A 21833-nucleotide genomic window follows, 5' to 3' on the forward strand; every position below is an offset into this window, starting at 1 on the left:
ATATGAATAACTACAGAGGAGTTACAAGGGGCTGTGAGAAAGTACTTAAGATGAAGAAGGTCAACTACTGTTCTTACTCCACACAAAAGTAAGTGACAAAAGGGATCTCATTAACTTTACAAAGATAGTAAGTGTAACGCTACTAAAATAAACAGCCCATAATTCATACACAAACCTCCTTGTCAGACTCAAGGCTTAGTGAAATTAAGACCAACATATTTAAGCAGCTAAGTATGAGGCTTAAGGTTTAAGCAACCTGTGACGTGCTATCACACATGAGATACTGAATCATTATCTAGCCACTAGAGGACAGGATATCGGGGGGAAGCGGGATTCTTCAAAGTCACAACTCGCAATATATTTCTATTTTCTTCTAATACACTGGGTACTGGACCCAAACTGGAAAGTAGGCTAGATGAGCCAGTAGAAAGTCCAACATCATTTATTAAAGCAAACACAAGCTTAATACAAGTTGTTATTTTAGATGTTAGCCTAGATAATAAATTAACTTCTTTCTCCTGATACTTATATTCATACTGTTTCACTGGCTTCTGTGAAGGACCAGCAAACACTTTGAAAAGGGACTGAAAAGTTGATGTTCTTTGAGTTAGTTTTATTAAACAGCAGAAAATACTCAATAGCAAGTGCTATTAATAGCGTTTTTCAAAGCTGTCGAAGACTTCAGATGCTATGCACGTATTTCATAGAGGAGTTCAGGATGGCCAGTCCATTGAGTTTCCGCAGTTGAACAATATGTCTGAAAAGATGACAGAAAGGTTGCTCTGAGGGAATATAAGATGACTAACAATAAAAGTTTTAAGCTTCCACTGCTCTGGTGTACCCCATGCCCAAAGTATCAAGGATGTTTAATGCTACATTTGATAACGACACAGGAACCCTAAAGCAGAACTGTGGGGACAGTACCACAAATGAGAATTCTAGTTGGAGGAGGGGTGGTAGAATTCATGGGGTGTTTATATAAGCTAATCATCTGCCCTGTACCTGCTTGCTCTAAGAATAGAATTGACTTAGACTGGTCAGTTTTTCAAGAATTATCACATAATAACAACCAGACGGTGCTGGAGTACAAGTCTTTTTTACAATACCTTCGTTCAGCGACGCAAAGCTTCCCCAGGGCAATTGCTGCATTCTCCTGCACTGAAGTTCTTGTGGCATCACCACCAGCATGTTTCAACAATATCATCACAACATTGGAATTCAGTAAGGATGTCGCTGCTCCAGGAACTTCAAGGCACTGGCCAAGGCAGAAAGCAGCATTTCCCACAATCATTTCACTCTCCGACTCCAAGAGCTTCAGCAGCACACTGAACTCTGGGAGAAGAAGAGATTAATTGTACAGAATGCGCACAGATTTGTTCAAATAGCAATGATATTTTCTCCTGTCTTTACTTAAACTCCTAGAGAGTGAGCACTGTTCCGTGTGGGGCATTTTTCTAGAAAACCTGCAGGAGCAAGGGAATTTCATAGCAAGGTTCAGGACCCAGGATACTGTCTCAGCTTCACCTGCCTAGATGGCTTTCTCACAGAATTCAGTCTACACTCTAAGAGGTTCTCTAGCATGGAGCCAGTGTTTCTGCATTTGTTTAATAGTTCTTTGAAATGGAAAGCACCACCTTTGCTGCTCGCAGGTCCTTGCACTGGTCTCTCACCCCACCATACTAGCAGGGCAAGCACAGAGCAGAGCATTTACAGCACAAAGCTAAATGTGTTTAGAAGAAGTGTTGTTCGGGAAAGAACAGCTGAAGAAAGGAACATAAAAAGCCTTTCTATAAATCCTTAGCTAACATAAAGCAGCTCAGCTCATCTACTTCTGTAACCTATTGTGAGAAACACCGGCTCACGATTAGAATTTGATAGAGAACAAAGTCACCGAAGCAAAGAAAAAAATAATTAAAAATGTATTATACAAAACAGCGCTGAATCAGGTGCATCTCAAAGCAGAGGCACACCCCATCTTTCAGCTGTGAGGTATTTATATCCTATCCCGGCCGTCTGAGTTTCTGCCTCTCTTCTCATTGGTTGAGAAGTTGGAGCTCACATTCTTCCCGACCGCCTAACCTATTACAGGTTCAATTCATACCTTTTCGCCTTATAGGGCATACGTACACCTACTCTACAAAATCATTATCCTAAACCCGCCTTTGATTAGTTGATTACACTACAGGTTATTTCACAGTCTTTGCTACCATTTACTGTCCAGTGTTAGTAATTACAAGCACTCTAGTGGTCGTTTACTTCATCAGGTGGTCGTATCCTCGTCTTCATCAGCTGCCCTCTAGATGACCTTAGTCCACTCAGCAGTCTCCACAGCCCCCTCAGCAGAATAACCATCCAGGCCTGGTTTCTTTGGCCTTATCAATACTCCCCTACCTTATGGTTTCTTGCACTGAATGCCACATTCCAGTCTGTTTCTCTTCACCTAGATAACGTTCTGTAAACAAGGATTCCTTGACAGACCCCAGACAATTCTAAGGATTAGTTGGGTACAATTGATTAGATTCTACTATCACTAAGCCTCCTTTGTTAGTACAGACACGCTAACAAACATATATCAATTCGCTGAAGCAAAACAACCCATTTCTCACACTATGTACAGCAGCAGAGTATTCTGTCTATACTCTTGACACAGAGTTGTATGGCTCTTGCAGGCATCTGCTGGCAAACACAGATGACAAAAATAAGAAATAGTGACTTTTCACAAGATTAGTACCCAGAGCTTTGGCGGAAAGAATGAGAGTGTTGTTGCTAATTTGAGGAAATGAAAGCTTCATCTACAGATGACAGTGAAACTAATATGGGGCATACAAAAGGGAGATGATGCTCTCAGAAGCTTTTAATGAGCGAAAATCCTTAGGGTTCAAGTTGAACTACATGAGCTGACAGTTTCTTGACAGGTTCAACCATTTAGATAAAACTTAAGTATTCTCTGTTGTGGTTACATTAGCATTAATTGAACCTGGATTTTAAAGCAGTCTAAGTAGAGTTACACCACATGACTAGAGCAAATTTACTCAAAAATAACCTAAGACACCTGGTCTGATATTGTCACTCTGTTTCCACACCTATTTCCTTTTAATACCAGGCCAAATATTCACGTGTAAATTGAAGGAAACTATAAACAGCCTCAGCCTCTGGAAATCAGACATCTAAATGAAGTTTGTTATTTTAGCCACAGACTTCAGAAAACAGAACCCAATTCAGTTACAGTTTATATGTTTATCTTGAAAAAACTTACTTATTTCTGGCCCTGAAAAAGCATATCAAGCCATTTTTCTAGAGTAAAGTGCATTTTCTCTAACTCAGGCTCATTGTCTGATACGCCTATTTCCATCCACACACAGAGCTATGGGTCATTAAGTACTATTTCAAGAGGTAAAGGGAGACATCACTCAGAAAACACTGCTAAGGTCTTGCAAGAGTAAAATCCAGTCTTCAGTTCCATTCTGAAGAGGAAGAAAGTAATTGGATGATATTGAGGTTACATTTCCACACTCAGTCTCTAAGTACTGTAGTTGTCACTTACTTTTATCTGACTTCACTAGATCTTCTTGAGCTTGTCTATTACTTCTGGTGCAGATGGAAAGGGTCTTTATACCATAATTGGATGTGATCTGTCCTCCAGCCTAGATTTGATTAGAATAAAGCATACACTAGCAAACATGCAGTTCATACCCCAGTTTACTCAAGGTTACAGGATAGCTTAGGGTACCACAGAGACAGTTAGGTATTACTTGTGCTTAAGCTGAAATAGCAAACTAAGACCTTTGTAGAGTATATATATAATCTCATATATTTAGGGGAAAGAGCTCATCGCTTTTCAGTGACCTGAATTAGATCACACCAACTTTAAGCTTTAACTCTCCAACTAGGCCTGCAGTTGTGGAATCTTGAATTTGCAGGTCTCTGCAGGTAGAGCTGTGCACAGGGCTCTGGCTCATACGGAAACAACTGAAAAATCTGGGCTATGAACCAGACCAAGAAGGCAGTCTAGTCTCCAGGTTGGCTACCGAGCTTAAAATTAAAATTGAGAGCACTGTTACAGCAGACAACACAGATGCAGACACATGCAGCCAGAGCGACTGCACAGGTCTTTCTCCTAGGGAAAGGAAGCTAAACACAGGGGCAACTATGGTTTTCTTAAGGGACAATAAAAGCAGAAATGAAGTGAATTTCATAAAATTAATTTACTTTCAAGAATTTGATAATTTTCTTCACCACCCCTCCTTTCACTACTTCTTCTACCGCTGAGGAGGATGCTGGCAGGATGCGACTTAGCACTCCAATGGCTCTCTAAGTAGAAAACAGTGTGAGAGAATGGAACAAACGTTTATTGGTCCTGGTAACTTTAAAGGAGTTTTCAAATTACTTTGTTTTTGCAGATGGCAGAATAAAACCAAAGTAATTAAAGTGATAAAAGGATAAAAGTTTAGAAATATAATGAAGAACATCTTTAGGACATGGCTTTTTTATTGCTTACTAGAAACTGAACTCAGCACAGCTTCTAAAGACTCATTGTAGAAAGAGATAGGACCAAACTGAGATGAGGACAACTCCCTGTATGTTTACTTATTGAAACAAATTCCGAGTAGAAACCAGCCCAGCACTGCTGGCATTGAGTCAAGTAAAACACATCAGAACAATTCCTGTGAGTTCAGAAAGGACTCTGAGTCCACATCTGCTTCTACCCATTTGCCTTGAGTAACTGCCATCTGTGGGAGTTACACACCATTAATAGTAGTACAATCTCCTAGGTATGATTCACATACAAGAATTGTAGTAAGAAACAGCAGCTAAACACCCAAATGGTTCTTGCTCCTTTGCTTCTAGATTGATTTAAGGGTTTTATATGGAAAACCATTATAAGGGTGAAATGATTTGTAAGAGCTTCTATTAAGTAGATTTCAAGAGAACATTGAGAAACTCTTGCATCAAACAATATAAAAACCTGAATAATAAGCGGTTTATCATTTCTTTGCTACTAATAATTATGAATGTTTTAATTTTCAAAGCCTAACGTACAGGTCTGCATAGGGCACCAGTTTGCCCTGAAGTGTTCAGATCAGGTCAGCTAATACAATCTTCCATTAGTCCATAGATATCCCACTTACCGTCACAATCCTTCCATCCTTTTCCTTGAGGAGAGACATGCACCTGGCACTTATGTCCACAGCAAAGTGCTGAAACAACAACGTGAAAAAGTCAGGTCCAGCTGATTGCTGGGAAGAGTTAGAGCAGAAATGCATTAATAGACAAAGTACAACAAAGAATCCAATGGAGATCAGGGCACACATGGCAGCAAGTTACTAACACTTCAGTACCCAGATGTAACTTTGGGAACTCTTCTTTCTTGACGGAATTCTTAGCTTTAAATAATTTTGGAATGTATCAAGCATCTAAGAATATCCCAGAATTGGAGATGCCAAACAACACATTTACACTGCTATGGGAAGGTACTATATGCGCTTAACACTGTAGTTTTTCCTCACAAATGTGTGTATATGGGGGGAGTGGAGGATAATTTTTTTTAATGTTTAGCTTACTTAAATTGTCAACTACCCTTAATGATAACCTTAAATACCAGTAAAAATTAACTGACCACCAGCAAAATCCAAGGTTGGCAGCCTTTAAGTGCTTCAGCACACTTGATGTGAAAGAAAGCTCCAAATCCATCTAACGCAGTCAAGCTCTTTTTCCCTGTGCAGACTGGGAGGTTCACAATATTCCATGGTCGTTCCCTCACCTGTTCTATTCGGATGTTTTGATATGACTTCAGTGACTTGCATCAGGCCTATTCACGGTGACAAGGAACGAGGATGCTCTAACTGCTCAAGCAATTCTGAATTGCTAAGGGATTAGATTAGATTATCAGAAGAATCCCACCAAAGAACGTTCACAGATCTCATATACCTGTATGATCCCATTTGATTCAAGCAATAAGTTCATCATTAGGCCCAGCACTGCAAACAAACACTCCTGGTATTTGGGTGTGCTGACATCAAAGCATTCATCCTGTGTACAAAAGGGAGAAAAGTGCAATTGATTTGGAGGTTCACAATATGCACTGTGACCACCAGAGCTAATGTGCTTTTTTTGATACAGATTCATTCTCACATTTCTTTCACTTCGGTATCTAAAGCTGCACACTCCAAACTTCCGGTATTTAGGCAGTTAACAAGAGCCTTTCCCACTCTCTGAATTCTTTAGTTTCTGAGGTCTGAGTTCAAACTGCATGTTTACCCTGAAAGGAGGGACCACTTAAGGGACCACTTGCTCTTCCCCACCCATCTATTGATCCACAACTTATGTTGACAACAGACCACTTCGAGACCTTTATCCAACTACCAGATCTGAAAGATCTCAGTCAAGGGTTCGGAGCTATGAGGGGAGGCAGACAGACAGGATCACACAAGTGCCATTTCCACAGGAGATAAGGCCAAAAATGCTATTCTAGGGAGTCATCAAGTTTCTTTACCACAAGCTTTAAGCATGCCTGCCAGCACTCTTTGCTCTCTGCCATCTGCATTCGAATGACTGCATCCGCACACAGATTCCCCATCATGCCGATGCAACGGGCAAGGGCTGCCTGGTTCACCAGCTCGGCAGAGGTCTAAAAACAGAAGAGAAGAATAACAAATTACGAACAAATGTCAAGGAAACAAAAAATAAGTGTTCCTATCCCTCTGGCAATAGAAAGTGGGATTCCAAAAACCTCTCTCGTATATGTTAAATCGCAATTGTCCAAAGTTCAAGTCACCTTCATTTTCACAATGAATCTCCAGATGACATTTGAAGAGTCTTGGGAAAAAGTGACTGGATTCTGTGGTCCCTAACATGAGTTTTTCCTACTATCACTTAGGTCACAGAACAGAACAGCCTCAACTGCAGCTGTAATTCCAGTAAGGTATGTTCAAAGGAGAGAGCAACAAGCAATGTAAAAATGCTGTAATTATTGCATTGTCTTAGTACTCATTTGGAGAAGTGGAAGATTTTACTTTCCAACTATAACTGCTGTTCTGCTACAGAACCAATCTTCCCTATCGTCTTCCCTCTTCCTGAGTTTCTGTACCAACAGTATTGGAAGCTTGTAGTTTAAATAAATGATAACCAGGAAAGGGATCTGAACCACTAAACATCTTTACCTTGTGACCTAATGTCATCTCTTCACTCTGATCTCTCAGATTAGAAAGAAACGGCACTATCCAAGATATAACCAGTTGGTGACAGTGGATTAAAGTCACATTAAGAGTGTAACACAAAGCTGAGTATGAAATCCTAGCCTGACAGATTTCCAATGGGAGTCTGCAACCAAGCAGAGTTTTCACTGAATATAAAACTAGTAATGTGCAGAAACGAAGCACTAAGTACTGGAAACGGAGAACATTTTCCTGAGGAAAGCATATGACAAAACTGGATTTCTTATGCCTACAGAACTAGCGACATGACAACCACTGTAATTCTATCACAGAGGAGCTCTGCCTAGGAGCAACTCGCTGTAAAGCTGGGAAGAGTGGTCGTAAGACATATTACACAACAGGAAACCAGAAATATAGAAACCGAGATCTTTCATACCAGCAACTGGGTGAATAAAGGTAAAACACCTGTGGAAAGCATGACACGACATTGGGTTTTGAACCTGTTGGGGGGATAAAAAAAAGCCATATTTAGTCACTTAAAGCTTTAGAGAAAAAAAATCACAGATAAAGGCAACACAACAGCAACATAAAGACAAGGTAAACATCAGTCAGCAATGTACCCTCACAGCAAAGGCGGCCAAAAGCCTCTATCACTAGCTCATTTACTACATTTCAAAGTACAACTTCATAAAAATGAATGAAGAAATGCAAGTTACCCTTCCTCTTCAGTTAAATCAGATAGTATGTTCATGGCACTGCTAGCCTTGGCATCAGTGCTGTTGACAAATGTCATCAAAATCTGCGGCCATCTGTTATTAAAAAAAAACCAACCCAAAAAATATGTCAGCTTTGGTTTAATTATTAAAGATCAAAATTATATTTTAATTGCACCAACACAATTTATGATCTTAAACTTCTTAGTGTTCAGCAGGGTTTTGACCAAGCCGGAAATACCAGGCCCTCCAAACATACTCAGTCCCCTGACTGCCATTAGAACAATATTTTGGCACCAGGTTCTCTCACAATATTGTCCCTTTTTGCACAAGTACAATGGTTTTAACCCACATACCAATTTCTGTCAGCACCAGAACATTTCACCAGCACATAAGCTTCACAGATATTTGAAACTAAGCTGCTTTGGTGCTGGAAAACATCTTAGGGACAGACAAGTAGAATGCAACAGTCAGAACCGAGAACACCATCAGCACAGCCCAGTAGTGAACAGCTTCAACAGATTGTAAAGGCCTGCAGGGAAAGTCAGTGTTGATGCTTGCATGGCTTAAAAGGACATGCTGAGCAAACACAACAGTCTTTGGAGGGGTTTAACTAAAAAGCTTTGTAGTAGAAAAGAAAAATTAATCTCCTGCCTGAATGAAAAGAGCATCACACCGGTCACCTTTTGAGCTTTTGGAATAGTGTGTGCTTGCGGCTGTGGGATTTGGACAGCATACAGTTCACAGGACTTCAGATTGTGAATCCATAAGCTCTGCAGTACAGCACAAGGGTTTCCACATGCTCCTCTACTGAGCTGAAATTCTCAGCCACACATCTCCAACTTTGTAGCACAGTAAAAGAACCTATAGTAGTCTCATCTCTTTCTGATGATGAGCCCAAATGCTGATAATATCAGTATCTGCAAGTTTATCTTCTGAACATCCTAACTCTTCTCAAGCAATCAGGCCCAGGATCTCTTTCAGAAGCTGACAGAAAATTTTTTTAGCCTCTGGTATTTCAAAGCCACAGTAATATTATCTGCCTTTTTAAAGCATCCTCTCCGGTGTGGCTCATTTCTTCAACCTTTCCTCCAAGGAAAAATGTCCCTTGATTAATGTTGTATATTATACAGTGAACTGTGTAGAACTGTTGGAGAATTTTTTCTGTTCATCTGCTACTTCAAACCATGTAGTGCAAACCAGTAAATTTAAATTTCTCTTGTGCTTAACTCTATCCTATTGTCCTGCTATTTCCTTCTAAAGGTAATAGAATATTGTTTTTCTCCACTCAGTGAGTCATGGCAACACTAAATAATCATAAATACCAACTACCAAATGAGGAGAGAGTCACAGCCTGAAACCGTGAGCTATTAAGAGACAATACTGTAGGCTTCTGATTGAGTGCTAGACAACCATACACTTAACGGTTAAAAAAAAAAAAGTAACTATGCCTCAAAATTACATGAACATCCTCAGGAATAAGCACTTTTTACTTAGCTTCACAGGCATCTTCAGATATCAAGTTTACTGAAGTCTTCCCCACATACCTAACTTTTACTTTTGCTTAATTAGGCCTACCTATCCCTCAGGACAGAAGTCTCAATGTCATTAGGTTCCCTGCGGAAAGCCTGTCACCTTGGTGCTAGTGGGGCGAGTTTTGAACATCTGTGAACCCCTGCATTAAGGAATTCTGTCTGAGGTATAGTAGCGTTTATTACTTGGTTAGGTCCTGGTGCCTGACCAGCAGTCTCCTCCCATTCTCATTCTCTGAGTAAAGAGAGATTAGGGCCAGTGTCTCCTTTTGGATCTCAGGTGCTCCAGAAGAAAGCAGTTTTGGCAGCTGTGCATTCACATCAGAGCAAGTCAATAGAAGACGCTGATTTTCTTCTGAAAAAAGAGAAGATTTAAGAGCTACGTCCCCCACAATGGCATCCGCATTGCTCTTAATTTTTATATTATACTCATTACTTTTTTTTTCCTAGGTGCTGATTTAACAGGTCTAATGTCTTTATTTCATCCAGTAATGTGTTCACCTTGCATAATACTCCTGCAGAGCAATGGTAAGGCAGAACACCCACTAATCTTCTCTCAGCTCCATTAGTTCAACACATACACTGGTGGTTGAATTTCTGCTCTCACTAGCAACACGCTAACTTCTCAGGAGTTAAGTGTTTCATTAGAGACACCAGAGTTGTAAACAGAAAGTGCTTCTCACTTCATCAGCTGCCTGCAAAATGCTAGAGTCCAGGCTGTTCAGGCACAATAGTACACTGCCCTGCCAGGCACAAACACGTAAGCCACATGAGTCTGCACATTAGTCTGTTTTCACTGCTAACTACCTATAGGCAGAATATGAAACAGGTTTTCTCCTTACCTTGTGTTAGGTATATTCTCTTGGGCATCAGCTGGATCCCGTGATACACAAGTCAACACAGATGCTGACTCCAAGCATTCTGTATTTTCCCTGTGTGGCGCTCTCTACCACTTTACCACCCACCACCACTGCAGCCCATTTCTCATCTAGGTATACACTCAGAAATAGAGGCAAGGGCTGCCCGCCCAATGACTCCTGACTGTGACTGCCAAAGGAATTCAGCCTTCCCTAATGGCACTTCTATAAACTCCTGCTTGCTGGTATAACTGCTTAAAAACAACAAAAAGATACAAGTGATATTATCTTAACAGCAGCAATAATCACAGGGAATTTACTCTCCACCCCTTCAGTAGATTCAAAATGCTCACAGAAATAGACCGGAAATTTCATCTCATGATGCACAGAACCACCCAAATGGAGGTATACCACTAGCAGCAACCACGAACACTTGCATTTGACCTGTGAAACTTGGTTTACAATAAGGTCTAGACCCAAGTGCTCTGGGAAAGTGATGTTCATACCAAACAGCCATTTTAGAAATAGTAAGTGCCATACTAATAGTACATTAACAATGATTAACGTTGATTACATAGTTTTACCATTCCCAGCGCAGACAGCTTGCCAAAGGAAGAGAAGAGAAACAGACAGATCCACTTCAGCAGTGTTTTTCCTCTCTGCACAGAAGCCCCTAAATTTGAAACATTAGTTTGTAAAAAGAGGAGAGGAGAGATCAAACAATGAGCTCTGTGGCTAGAGAAATCATCAAAGCCCCACAGAGACGAGGATCTGCCACGTGAACAGTTAAGCTCATAGGCACTAAACCCAGCTCATCGGTTAAACATTTTTTGGACTATCAGACTTGTTTTCCAGCAGACCTCCTCTAACACTAGATTTGTGATCTACTGGCTCGGCTCTACCCTAAACACAGGCTCTATATGAGCATTACATAGCACAATACAGATGATAAATTCAGTTCTGTGCTGAGACAGTTGTGAATAGCCAGGGTGTAATAACTTTGTGCGAATTTGGAAGTGCTTCATCTCTTAAGTCTACTTACAGCCAACACCCAAAATACTGATGAACCCTGAAGAAGAAATATACATTTGGACAAGAAATCCCTCAAAGACAAAGTTTATAAAGCAATACAGATAAATATTAGTCAAATTTGTTTTGTGATTACTGAAACACAGTATTATAGCAGCCAAGAAAATACAGCAGCAGAAGATACAGGTCCCCAGAGATGATCTTCTTCCTTGATTACAAGGTTAGAGAGTTTCACAGGTTTCATTAGAAAACTATATGGCCAAATATTTACTGATCCTTTGTGCTGAACATAGCACCAAGGAGTCTAGCCAGGTATACTTAAAGCGACTAAGTGCTTTCAGATATTCTTTTATATTAAGTTTTTTTACAAACCTGCTCTCACCATGAGATAGGATAACTGTACAGAAATATGAGACAGAAGCAGAAATTCATTAATTCTGTTCACTGCATCTGAGAGACCACTGTTTGTACAAGAGTCAGATATAAGTCAGTCTGTTCAGACATTAAATCCTGTTATTACATTATCTTTTGATCATTTCAAGAGGTGACTGTCTTTCTTGAAACCAGTATTTTCGTTTCCTCACGCTGTAACACTCTACTGTTTTCCTTTGGAGAGCTCTTACCGTCTTACAACCTCGTTGTCTTTGAGGATACTGAATCCATTGTTCGTTCTAAATAAAGTTTGCTCAGTGCCTGAAAAATTCAGAGATAAACAAATCAGCTCTGTGATCCACCTGGCTGATGTATCATTGTGAAGGCACATTCCTGCTCTCCTGTAACAGAGTGTTAAAAGAAAAGGTCACTGCATCAACAGCTTTGGGAAAGAACATCGTTAAAAGAGGGGAAGAACTCCAACAATGCTACTTGAAGTAGAAACAGCTTTGAAGCTGAAGACCACTCTAATTCATGCCTGGTGCTATAACGAACAATCGACTTCAAGTTAAAGGCTTTTTAGGAAGGCTGAAACACAAGACTGGCTTTGCAAATCAATATGCTTTAACAGAGAATTACAAATATTTCGAAACAAAGGCAACTCTTCTTAAGAGACCCAAATCCATAAGAAGTCTTAACAGCTCAGCTACAACATTGCTTCAGTTCTAAAATATTTACCGGTCATAAATTTTGAAATATCAAACATTGCTGATTTTCTGTTTTAAATACAGAAATAGTTTTTCTGTTCCTTTAAAAACTACTCCACTTGTATTCATATACTTTGATCACACCTCCCATGATCAACAACCTTTGCATCAAATACTTACAATCTTTCACGGCTCCTGTCAAAAGTCTGATCCCTCCTGTATAGTAGAGGATATTCTGGTCAGGCCTAGCAAGTTTCTGCAGCAGTTCTTTTATGGACAGAGCGGCTAGCTTTCCAGACTGAACTTCCTTCATTGCTCTCTCTTCATCTTTCATTCTTTTTTCCTCCAAGTTTACCTTGTTCATACAATCTTGGAAATCAAAAGAAAACAAAGCATGTCAGTTAAATGTTTTCATCTGGTCAAGTTTCAAGTAAAAAAATGAAGGAGACTCCATGACAGAGAGAGCCGTACCTTACACATGCAGATACAGAATGAGCCATGGCTCTAGTGAGTGAAACAGAGCTTAAAGAAGAAACAATCAGGGACAAAAGCTACGGGGAGAAAACTCCATCAAAAGTTCTGAAGAGCAGAAGAGTGGTTTCAGTCAAGTTCCATCTTGAACAGAGAACAAGGGACAACAGTGAAAAATTTCTATTTCTTACCATTAAATAGGCTTTCCTTTTGGGGATCAATTTGTAAGATCTTCTCGTAACACAGCCTAGACTTAACAGAGAAAAGAATCGGGCTCTCAATTTAAAATAAAAATAGGAAGATGATAAATATTATATCCTAGTCAGAGTCATCTGGTTTAAACTGAAAAGTTCTTGGGCCATAGTACTTAAGTATGAAAAAGAAAATTTATGGAGGCATACAAGTCAAGACTTTCATAATTAAAAGTGTAAGTTGAATATTATTCTCAGTTCCTACATCTGCCTACTATTTGAAATTAAAAGGAAAATTTCAAGAAAAAACCTAGGAATATAGTACCCGGAACAAAAAAAAGCAAAGCAAACAGAAAATGAGGCATAGCATTAAAACTGCAGGAACTGTAACTATCACCAGGGATTAGACTTGTGCATCTTGTATCTTTATCTTCTGTTTGTGCATTTTGTGTATCTTGAGCATATGTCAGAATTAAACTGATCACCAAGCTTGCAACAGAGAAGAACCTTCTTCACAGACCAAGGTGCCAAGAAACCCTCAAAGTGGACTTCATGTAGACTTGTATTGTCCATGCTCTACGGTTATTTTACTAAGATGCGGAAAGACTTAATTTTAGAATTCTTAGTCTTTGCAAAGTACAGAAAGTTTCTCTCAAGTCTAAAAGCTCAACATACTTTCACAGAATCACATGGGGTTGGAAGGGACCTCTGGAGATCATCTAGTCCAACCCCCCTGCGAAAGCAGGTCCACCTAGAGCAGGTTGCACAGGAACTTGTCCAGGCGAGTTTTGAATATCTCTAGAGAAGGAGACTCCACCCCCGCCTCGGGCAGCCTGTTCCAGGGCTCTGCCATCCTCAAAGTCAAGAAGTTCCTCCTCATGTTTAGGTGGAACTTCCTTTATTCAAGTTTGTGCCCATTTCCTCTTGTCCTATCCCTGGGCACCACTGAAAAAAGAACGGCCCCATCCTCTTGACACCCACCCTTTAAGTATTTATAAGCATTGATCAGATCCCCCCTCAGCCTTCTCTTCTCTAAAATAAAAAGACCCAAGTCCCTCAGCCTCTCCTCGTAAGGGAGATGCTCCAGGCCTCTAATCATCTTTGTAGCCCTCTGCTGTACCCTCTCCAGCAGTTCCCTGTCCTTCTTGAACTGGGGAGCCCAGAACTGGACACAGTGCTCCAGATGGGGCCTCACCAGGGCAGAGTAGAGGGGGAGGATAACCTCTCTCAACCTGCTGGTCAACAAATTTCATTTGTTCAATTCTTAAGATCACAAATTTCTCCCTCTCACCCACAACATCACATCAAAACAACAATGGTCCCATGAGATTTAGTCAACTTACCTCACTGTAGTGCTTAAGTGCCAGGTGAGCTTTCCCCATCAGAAAATAGGCTTTAATACACTTTTCATTGCACTGTGTTAAAAAAGAAATTAGTTATTTAGAAATTTTAGCCTTTAAATATTTTTTCCAGCCTTTGATTAATAGTTAAGTTGCCCAAAGCAACTGTAAGCACAGAAGAGGGTATTCATACTATCTACTAGAGGCATCTAAAGTTTATATGCTGAATTATTAGCTCCAGGTACCAACTTTCCTTCCCTATGCAAGGAACACAGGCTTTGGTGTGGTTAAAGGTGAAAAGCAGCTGGTGCTAAAATCCTACCCAGAAAACTGCACTTCAGGCAATACAGGCTCATACAACTAGGTAATGTTAAGGCCTGCATCAACTAGTCCAGAACCACAGAACTTCTTCAACAACAGAACTTCTGTATGTCTTTTGATTAGTTCTGCCAGGAATGAAATAAGCACTAATTTTCATTAGCTGTGCACAAAAAAAAAATAAAAATAGAGGGAACATCTAGCTCAACACTAACAGATTAGGTAATCTTTTCCAGTTCAGTTATGTATCAAAAAATATTGATTTCTTTAAATGATGTGGCCATTATTAATAATCTGTTAATCGTGGCCATCACTGATATAACACAATTAAATATGGATTCAGCTCTATAGCATTTTATACAATCTTTGCTTTTCCCACCAGATCTAATCTTTGTAAGCTTGAAGAGTCCCCTTTCCTTTTTTAGAAGGATGGACAGGATACTGTATGCCAACGTGTGCAGTTAGTAGTTTATTATTGCTTGTAACAATCTTTTTAATTAAAAGCTTTTAAGAGCTAGAAAAGATTCTGCACACAGGCAGCACTGAAATAGTTAACTTGAACTCAGGATGCAGGAACCTGTGCAACACCACCACATTCTTTCACTTCCATTGGCAAGTTGTCTCCATATCATCAGTTACACAGTAACCCGCCTTCCAGGAGCACTGGATTATAAAAGACAGAATCCTGAAGTTACCTTTAATGCCCATTCACAGTCGCCAATGGCTTTTTCATACTCATGCATCTTCAGGTAGGCCTAAAAGAAAACCAAGAGAGTCCAGGCAGGAGAATTAGAATACTTCAAAGAATTTCCACTAACTATTATACAAATATTAGCTAGTTTAAAAAAAAATGTAAAAAGTCAGACACATCAATCAAATACAGCAGCAAAACAGAACTCATGAATTCCTTGTAGCAGAGGACGGCCAGGAAAAGTTGCTTTCTCCCATTTTTAAGCTTCTCTGTAATGCAACAAATATTACCTTTTATGAAATTCACTGAGATAACAGAACAATCATTTTTGGATTGTATCCTGGCAAAGTAATGCTAAAATCAGCATAATGGTAGCTCATTTCCACATGCTGACCTGTGCTCTGTTTGTGTAAAGTTCCTGCTTATCTTTCAGTTTTTCCAGACCTTCAGTGTATCTCTGAATGGCTACAACATAGTCTCCTTTCCTGAAGGCATCATTTCCCTTATCTTTCAGAGCTGCAAAAGAACATACGTGCATTAAAAAATGACATTTGGTTTTTATTTCCCCAAATGGTGACTGCAGAAACAGAGGGCATATTCTCCTGTTGGAATAGTCATCAAAATTCCAGTCCAGCTTCGCTGCAGCTGTCTTCATTAGCCACGATTTGCACGGGGCTTCTCAGCTATTCAGTGCATGTGATCCCTCTTTCTGAGACAAAACTGAGTATTTCTCTTTGCCCAGCCCAGCTCTCAAATACTCAAACTCGCTCCCTTCCTATCAGAAGCAGGATAGTATGGAAAAGAACAGGTTGCAAACTCTGTAAGTATATAAACCTGTTATATCCAGCTAATCAATGCCGTGCCTCAGATAACCCAAGCACTCGCTCAGTGTGCGTAAGAATGGCAATAACAGAGCAGCTCCATAGCCTCTTAAATCAGTCTAGTTCCTGCTAAGTAGTTTGTGAAGGCATTAGATAGAAAAGCCTTTAGCAATTACCATTTGCTAAGTGCTCGTTTCTCTTCCTTCTTTTAGCTCGTTCTTTTGCATCCTTTTCCAAAATTGCCAGAAATTCATCTTTGAGCCAGGAGAGTTGGTGGCATTTTAGTTTAAAAAAGAAGAAAAAAAAAAAAAAAAGAACAAGCTTCATTAAAATCAACCTACAAGTGAGAAAAAAGTCATTTCTAAGGTATTTCTGAGGCATTTCTCTACAAAGAAAATAGTAAGGGGATACTTCAACAATTAAACTGGAACACGAATGACAAGCTATTACACATAAAGACCAGGCTGCCACTCAGGATTTGCATACTTGCCATGAAGTATCTCGTCTCTAGAGATAGACTTGTTTCCTTTTAAATTAAGAAAACTAACGTTTCAGATGACAGGCCAGATTACGATTAACAAACTACACCAACAAGCTGCCTTCCTAGGAAGGTAACAAGTACAGCCATACTAGTAAGATCCTTGAGTGTTTTCCCAGATCTGACTGAATTTTGATTTAAATCACTAGAAAAGTTAGCTTTGACTTTGGCAGGAATTAGGTCTTGCGGGAAGTAACAGCAAGCTTTACTCCATTTCTGCTGAAACAGATTGAAGAGATGCTAAGTACTAGAGGGAGCACTGTCCTACCTTTGTTTGCTGCCTCTGCGCTTGCCGTGTCCTAAAAAAAAAGAGAAACACAGCAAATACATGTACTCACATGGACATTTTAGTAAAACCCATAGCAGCAAAGGAACACTTGGTTAAGTTGTTCAAAGCCACAGGGCCTCTGAAATATCCAGATTGATGCATGTCAGGAGTATTAAAATGATACTTAAACAAAGGATGGTAAGGACTTAATTATTTTTTACACTACCAGAAAGCTTCCATTCTTATCTTTATGGAGGCATGTCACTGAAATCCAAACCCTACTGCAGGAATCAAGGCCTAATAAAATTAACAAAGAGACTCTTGTGTCTCCAACTAGTTTTGCTCAAGTTCCTGAAGCACAGGTAAAAGCTACAAGTTATGGCAACTCAGTGCTTACGTACAACTTGGATAAATCCAATTCTGTGTTATTAGTAGTCTTAAGGCAAAGACAATATGACATTGAGTATGATAACCCAATAAGGTGACTAGTGAAAGAAATGAAGTCAAATTTAGAAAACACTTGTAAGTTTCGCTCAAGATTTTTTTCTCCTTGGCAAAGAAGGTGACTTAGTATTATTTAAAAGACCTAAGTTGCTTTAACTTCAAAGGGAAAAAAACTCTTACAGAAGCTTGTGTGTTGATGACTGTTCTGTTCACCACAGTCTTGCTTTCTTCGTGCTTGCTCTTTTCCTGCTCATGGAGCCTTTTCTCTGCCTCAGCGATGGCTTTTTCCTTGACATCTGGGTCTGTGGAATTCAAGCTTTGCACTAAGCTGGCTAAAAAGAGAAAAAAAGAGATATACACACATGACTCAGTGATCCTGGAAGGACAAGGAGTTCAGTTGCACCTCTAATGACATACGCTTTTGAAGACACGGGTGACCAGGATGGCCTTTATAAACGGAAACACTTGCAAATACTACTTCATCTCACTTCCAAGAGCTACCTATAGCTGCTGCGTTATGAAAAATTCCCGTTTAGAAAGCAACTCGTGGCACCTGCGAAGCCTGACCACACCTGACTTCATAAGGAGACTCCACACAAACTCGGAGCGGGAGTTTTCGTCTTTTCCATTCCTTTTCTGCCTTCCCTTTACCCGTCCCCTTTTCCGTTCCGCCCCCAGCACCCTAACTGAAGAAAACGGGGATGGGCCACGGCCCCCGGCCGCCGCCGCCCCTCCGCACTGCCCCGTGCCCGGCCAGGGGCGGCCAGCTCCGCCCCGGCCCCGCAGCACACTTACCGACATCGTCCACACGGCGGAGGAACCGCTGGAAATCCTCCTCCTGCTCCCGGTCGGCCAGCATGGCCGCGGGGCCACCGGCCGAGGGGGACCCACCGAGCCGGAAGAAGCGCAGCGGCCTCGCCGTTGCCGTGGAGACAGCGCCGGCCGGCCACGCTCTTGACGCAGCGTTAGAGGGAGGGGAGCGCGCGGGGGGGCGTGGTTATGCAAACGAAGGGGCGGTGCCTAACTGGCCGCCATTTCGCGGCCCGGGGAGCGATAAGAGCAGAGATAGCAGGGGGACCCTCAGCGCTGGTGCAGAGCTGCATAAAGGGCATCCTTGCCTCCTCTTTTTCCAGATTTCCCTTGAATGCTGTTTTAGAGCTATGCTACTATGGGGGAAGAGGATGCTTTTACACTTGCACTGTACGTCAGAGCATTAAGCAGGTGGCTTCTTTTCTTCCTAGCCATCACTCCTAGATAAAAATCCCTTTGCTGGCAAGCACCGCTTATGTTTCCACTGCGGTGGAACGGCTGACAGGGGCTACAGAGGGCCCCTCTAGCAAAGGCCTTCCAGGTGGCCCCTGGAGAAACATCTGTAGCACAGCAGCGAGGCTCCTAGTCCAGAGCTGGCGGAGGGCCGCTACCTTCATCCTGCCTTTCCTCGCTTAATTTCTGGCTTGGTAACCTTGAGAAATGCTTCACCGGTCGCTGAGCTGAATGTGCTCCTTTTCCTCTGCTAAAGAGGTCAGCCCTTGCCTTGCAGCCTGAACAAATGCAAAGCAAAAGCGAGATCTGCTGCCGCTCCCCCCCCGCTTGTTGTTTTATCAATACCCACATCTGGGTTTGATTCGGCAGAGCCAGGAGACAAGCTGCCTCGCAGGCACCTCGCAGCAGGGAGCGCATCAGCCCAGGCACCGCCTGTCATTTCTGCAAAGAGCGTTTCAGATCCTTTCCATCTGGCTTTTTTAAAGCTTGAAGTCATCTTATGTTCATACACATGGGACAGGAATGGGGTAGCATGGGCAAAAAATCAGTGAAAGAGATGACTTAATGGTTAATATAAAGATTAGCTTAGCTGAATTTTAGCAGACTTACCAACTGGGAGAGGGAACCTAAAAAAAGAAACGTGAACACTCATCCACAACCAATGGTTCTAGCCCCTATTGCCCTGATTTTTATACCAGAATTGGATTTTTTTTTTTTTTTTTTTAAGATACCCTTTAAAGACTGGGGCTGTCTCAATCGATTTTTGATTAAGAAGAAGAAAGACCGGAGTTTGCTGAGGGTTAAACCCTCATTCAAAACGGGCACTTCTTCCCGTTAATGGGATCAGACGGTATCAGCAGCGTCTGAGAAGCAACCAGTTGACAGTACAGAGGACTTCTGTATCCTCCAGACAAGGTGGTGTGTCCCTGGGAGAAGTCCCAGTAGGTTGCAGCGTCTGGGGGGTTCTGGTGGCCAGGGAGGCTTCATTGGAGCCAGCGCAGCCCTTCCCGGGGATGGCACATGCAGCCTGTCACCAGTGAGACAGCCAGAGGGTGGCACCATCCTCCAGCACAAAATGCAGCTGGCCAGCTGGGACAAAGCTGTGATTTCAGGCCTTTTCCTGCTTTGTTGCTTGTGTCCCCAAACCGGCCTCTGTGCTCCTGCCAGCCAGGCTTGTGCACTGCGTGTGCTGCCAAATCCAAGCTGCCCACCCAGCCGTGCTGTGGAGGCACGGGTGGCTGAAGCCGCAGAAAAGGAAGCACAGGGGCTGGCCGATGTCTAGCAGCACATGCAATAGCCGAGGGACATGTCTTTCAACCTTTTCAGGCTCTGATGGCCAGTCACCCTTGCAAGAGAATCCTAGCCCTCCTTTACACCATGTGGCCCTGCTGGGATGTGTCAGACTTGTGGTTCAGAGCAGTATCGATGAACATCCGTTTTCCCCTCACACTAGCACTTCACACAAAGCATGTCCCCATCAGGACATGGACATGCACATACATGGCTCCAACAGCCAGATGGGTCCTTGTCACCACTCTTGGGAGATGCTCCAGGGCCATGTTTTCAGAGCCAGCAGATTAGAGGTGGCAGTTAATGGAAGCTGTCAGCCACCAATGGGAGCCAGAACATCACCGAGTCCCTGCTGCACTGCCAGGATATTTTAATTCTGGACATATTATAACCCAGCCGTTTTAGGAGAGAAAGGCGAGAAACCGAGGCGGGGGGGGCAGGGGGGACCTGACAAGTCTCAAAGCGGCAGTGTTGCCTAAGGTGGGGGATACCAAGAGCAGGCCACTCTGGTGCTGCTGGGCATGAAATTAGAAATCTCACTGGGAAGCTATAAACCGCAGCCACATTCATCTGCTTCCTCTTCAATGTCCCACCACACTTCCCAGAAGGAGAAATGCTTTCCTGGGCTATGTGTGCCAACAAGGTGCTGAGCTGCGTGACTGAACAGGCAGCTGGGATCTCCTGTCCCTTCCAGACCCTCCTTTGCTGTAGGAACCGCCAGAAGATCCCTTTTCCCATTCCTCATGCACTGAAACAAAATAGTTCCTTTCTCTCTTTTTGCTGCAAGACAGCTCTGCTTTTGATCGTCTAAGCCTCCATCCCAAAGGTGGGGTTTTTTCCTCTAATGAAGCTGTTTCAAATCCAGTGTCCGTGGTGCCCAATTATAAATACTCGGGAGGTAATAGCTGTGTCACTGGGATGCTTAGCAGTGTCACTTTTATTTGGGGAATAAAGCCACACTTGAGGTGTGGGGATAAACTTGAAGTCTAAGAGAATAAAAACTGCTATAAGTAAACCACACACAATAGAGCTTGGCTTGTTGGTTCATTAAAAGACTGTGCACTGGTGGAGGGAGACTGACTGTGCTCCTGCCTCTGCCGCAATGGCACCGTGAGAGGCCGATGGAGACAAGGGAGGGGCAGTCAGAAAGGTTCTCTCCAATGGCCGTGAATCTGCACAGATAAACTCCCTCCAAATGGGTGGAAAATGGAGCACGCGCTGTTCCTGCAGTCTCTCCCCTCACATCAGGTGGACTGGCTGCTGCTGTTCAGCCTCCAGTGCACTCCCGGCTTTGCACTCTCCTCCTTTTGCTCAGTGGCCTGGAGAGCGAAGCCTTTCAGCTTAAAGATGCAGCATCTCTATAGCCAGATCCTGCCTTTACTCCCCTCCACCGGCATCAAAATCTTTACCTGCATCTTTACTTCTGCTCCGCCCGTACAGCTTCCCTTTCTCTCTCCATAGGAGAAGCTGCATTTCATTCTGCCATCCTTTGTTTATTTCTCCCGTCCATCAGGCTCTGCAGGAAGGCTACAGAAGAAAAAGCATCATTTGCTCGCGCTGCATGGAAAGCCACTGCTCCCTCCCAATGCTGTTCACGTGTTCCTATAAGGTAACTTACAGAGTAGGCAGCAGCCAGGGAGCTGTGCTGCTGGAGGGTCTCTGACGTGCCGGTGCCTATAGCAGTGAGGTGACTATAAGCTGCACCAGTGAGCCAGAGACACATGAAGAGAAGCCTGCAGGACCTGAGACTCCGTGGGCAGGATGAAGATAATAATGCAGCTGTGGAAAATGAGAGTTACTGTCTCTGTGTAAATAGCAGTCAAAAATAAAAAGC

General features: G+C 42.2%; 1 protein-coding gene across 1 annotated transcript; it reads right to left on the bottom strand.

Moving 5' to 3' along the window:
* Window positions 1–426: 426 nt before the first annotated feature.
* Window positions 427–18311, bottom strand: TTC12 (tetratricopeptide repeat domain 12). Its single transcript, XM_074162478.1, has 21 exons — window positions 18242–18311; window positions 17627–17778; window positions 17003–17033; window positions 16373–16450; window positions 15770–15891; window positions 15380–15439; window positions 14370–14441; window positions 13027–13087; window positions 12545–12733; window positions 11909–11978; window positions 10841–10929; window positions 9586–9754; window positions 7871–7963; window positions 7591–7654; window positions 6494–6628; window positions 5929–6030; window positions 5130–5198; window positions 4210–4311; window positions 3545–3644; window positions 1107–1332; window positions 427–757 (listed from the first exon to the last, which is right to left on the bottom strand). The coding sequence occupies exons 1-21, from the start codon at window positions 18303–18305 to the stop codon at window positions 682–684; spliced, it is 2124 nt and encodes a 707-aa protein (XP_074018579.1). The 5' UTR covers window positions 18306–18311; the 3' UTR covers window positions 427–681.
* Between the last annotated feature and the right edge of the window lie 3522 nt (window positions 18312–21833).

Source organism: Numenius arquata, chromosome 22 (genome assembly GCF_964106895.1).
Source record: "Numenius arquata chromosome 22, bNumArq3.hap1.1, whole genome shotgun sequence".
NCBI classification, from domain to species: Eukaryota; Metazoa; Chordata; class Aves; order Charadriiformes; family Scolopacidae; genus Numenius; species Numenius arquata.

Excerpts from the sequence above, each read along its gene's own strand:
- TTC12 (XM_074162478.1), bottom strand. The coding sequence starts at position 18,305 with ATGCTGGCCGACCGGGAGCAGGAGGAGGATTTCCAGCGGTTCCTCCGC. Across the intron at positions 10,930-11,908 it reads GACAACGAGGTTGTAAGACG|GGGCTTCTGTGCAGAGAGGA; the intron begins GTAAGAGCTCTC and ends TTTCAAATTTAG. Across the intron at positions 6,031-6,493 it reads AGGCATGCTTAAAGCTTGTG|GATGAATGCTTTGATGTCAG; the intron begins GTAAAGAAACTT and ends TTTTGTACACAG.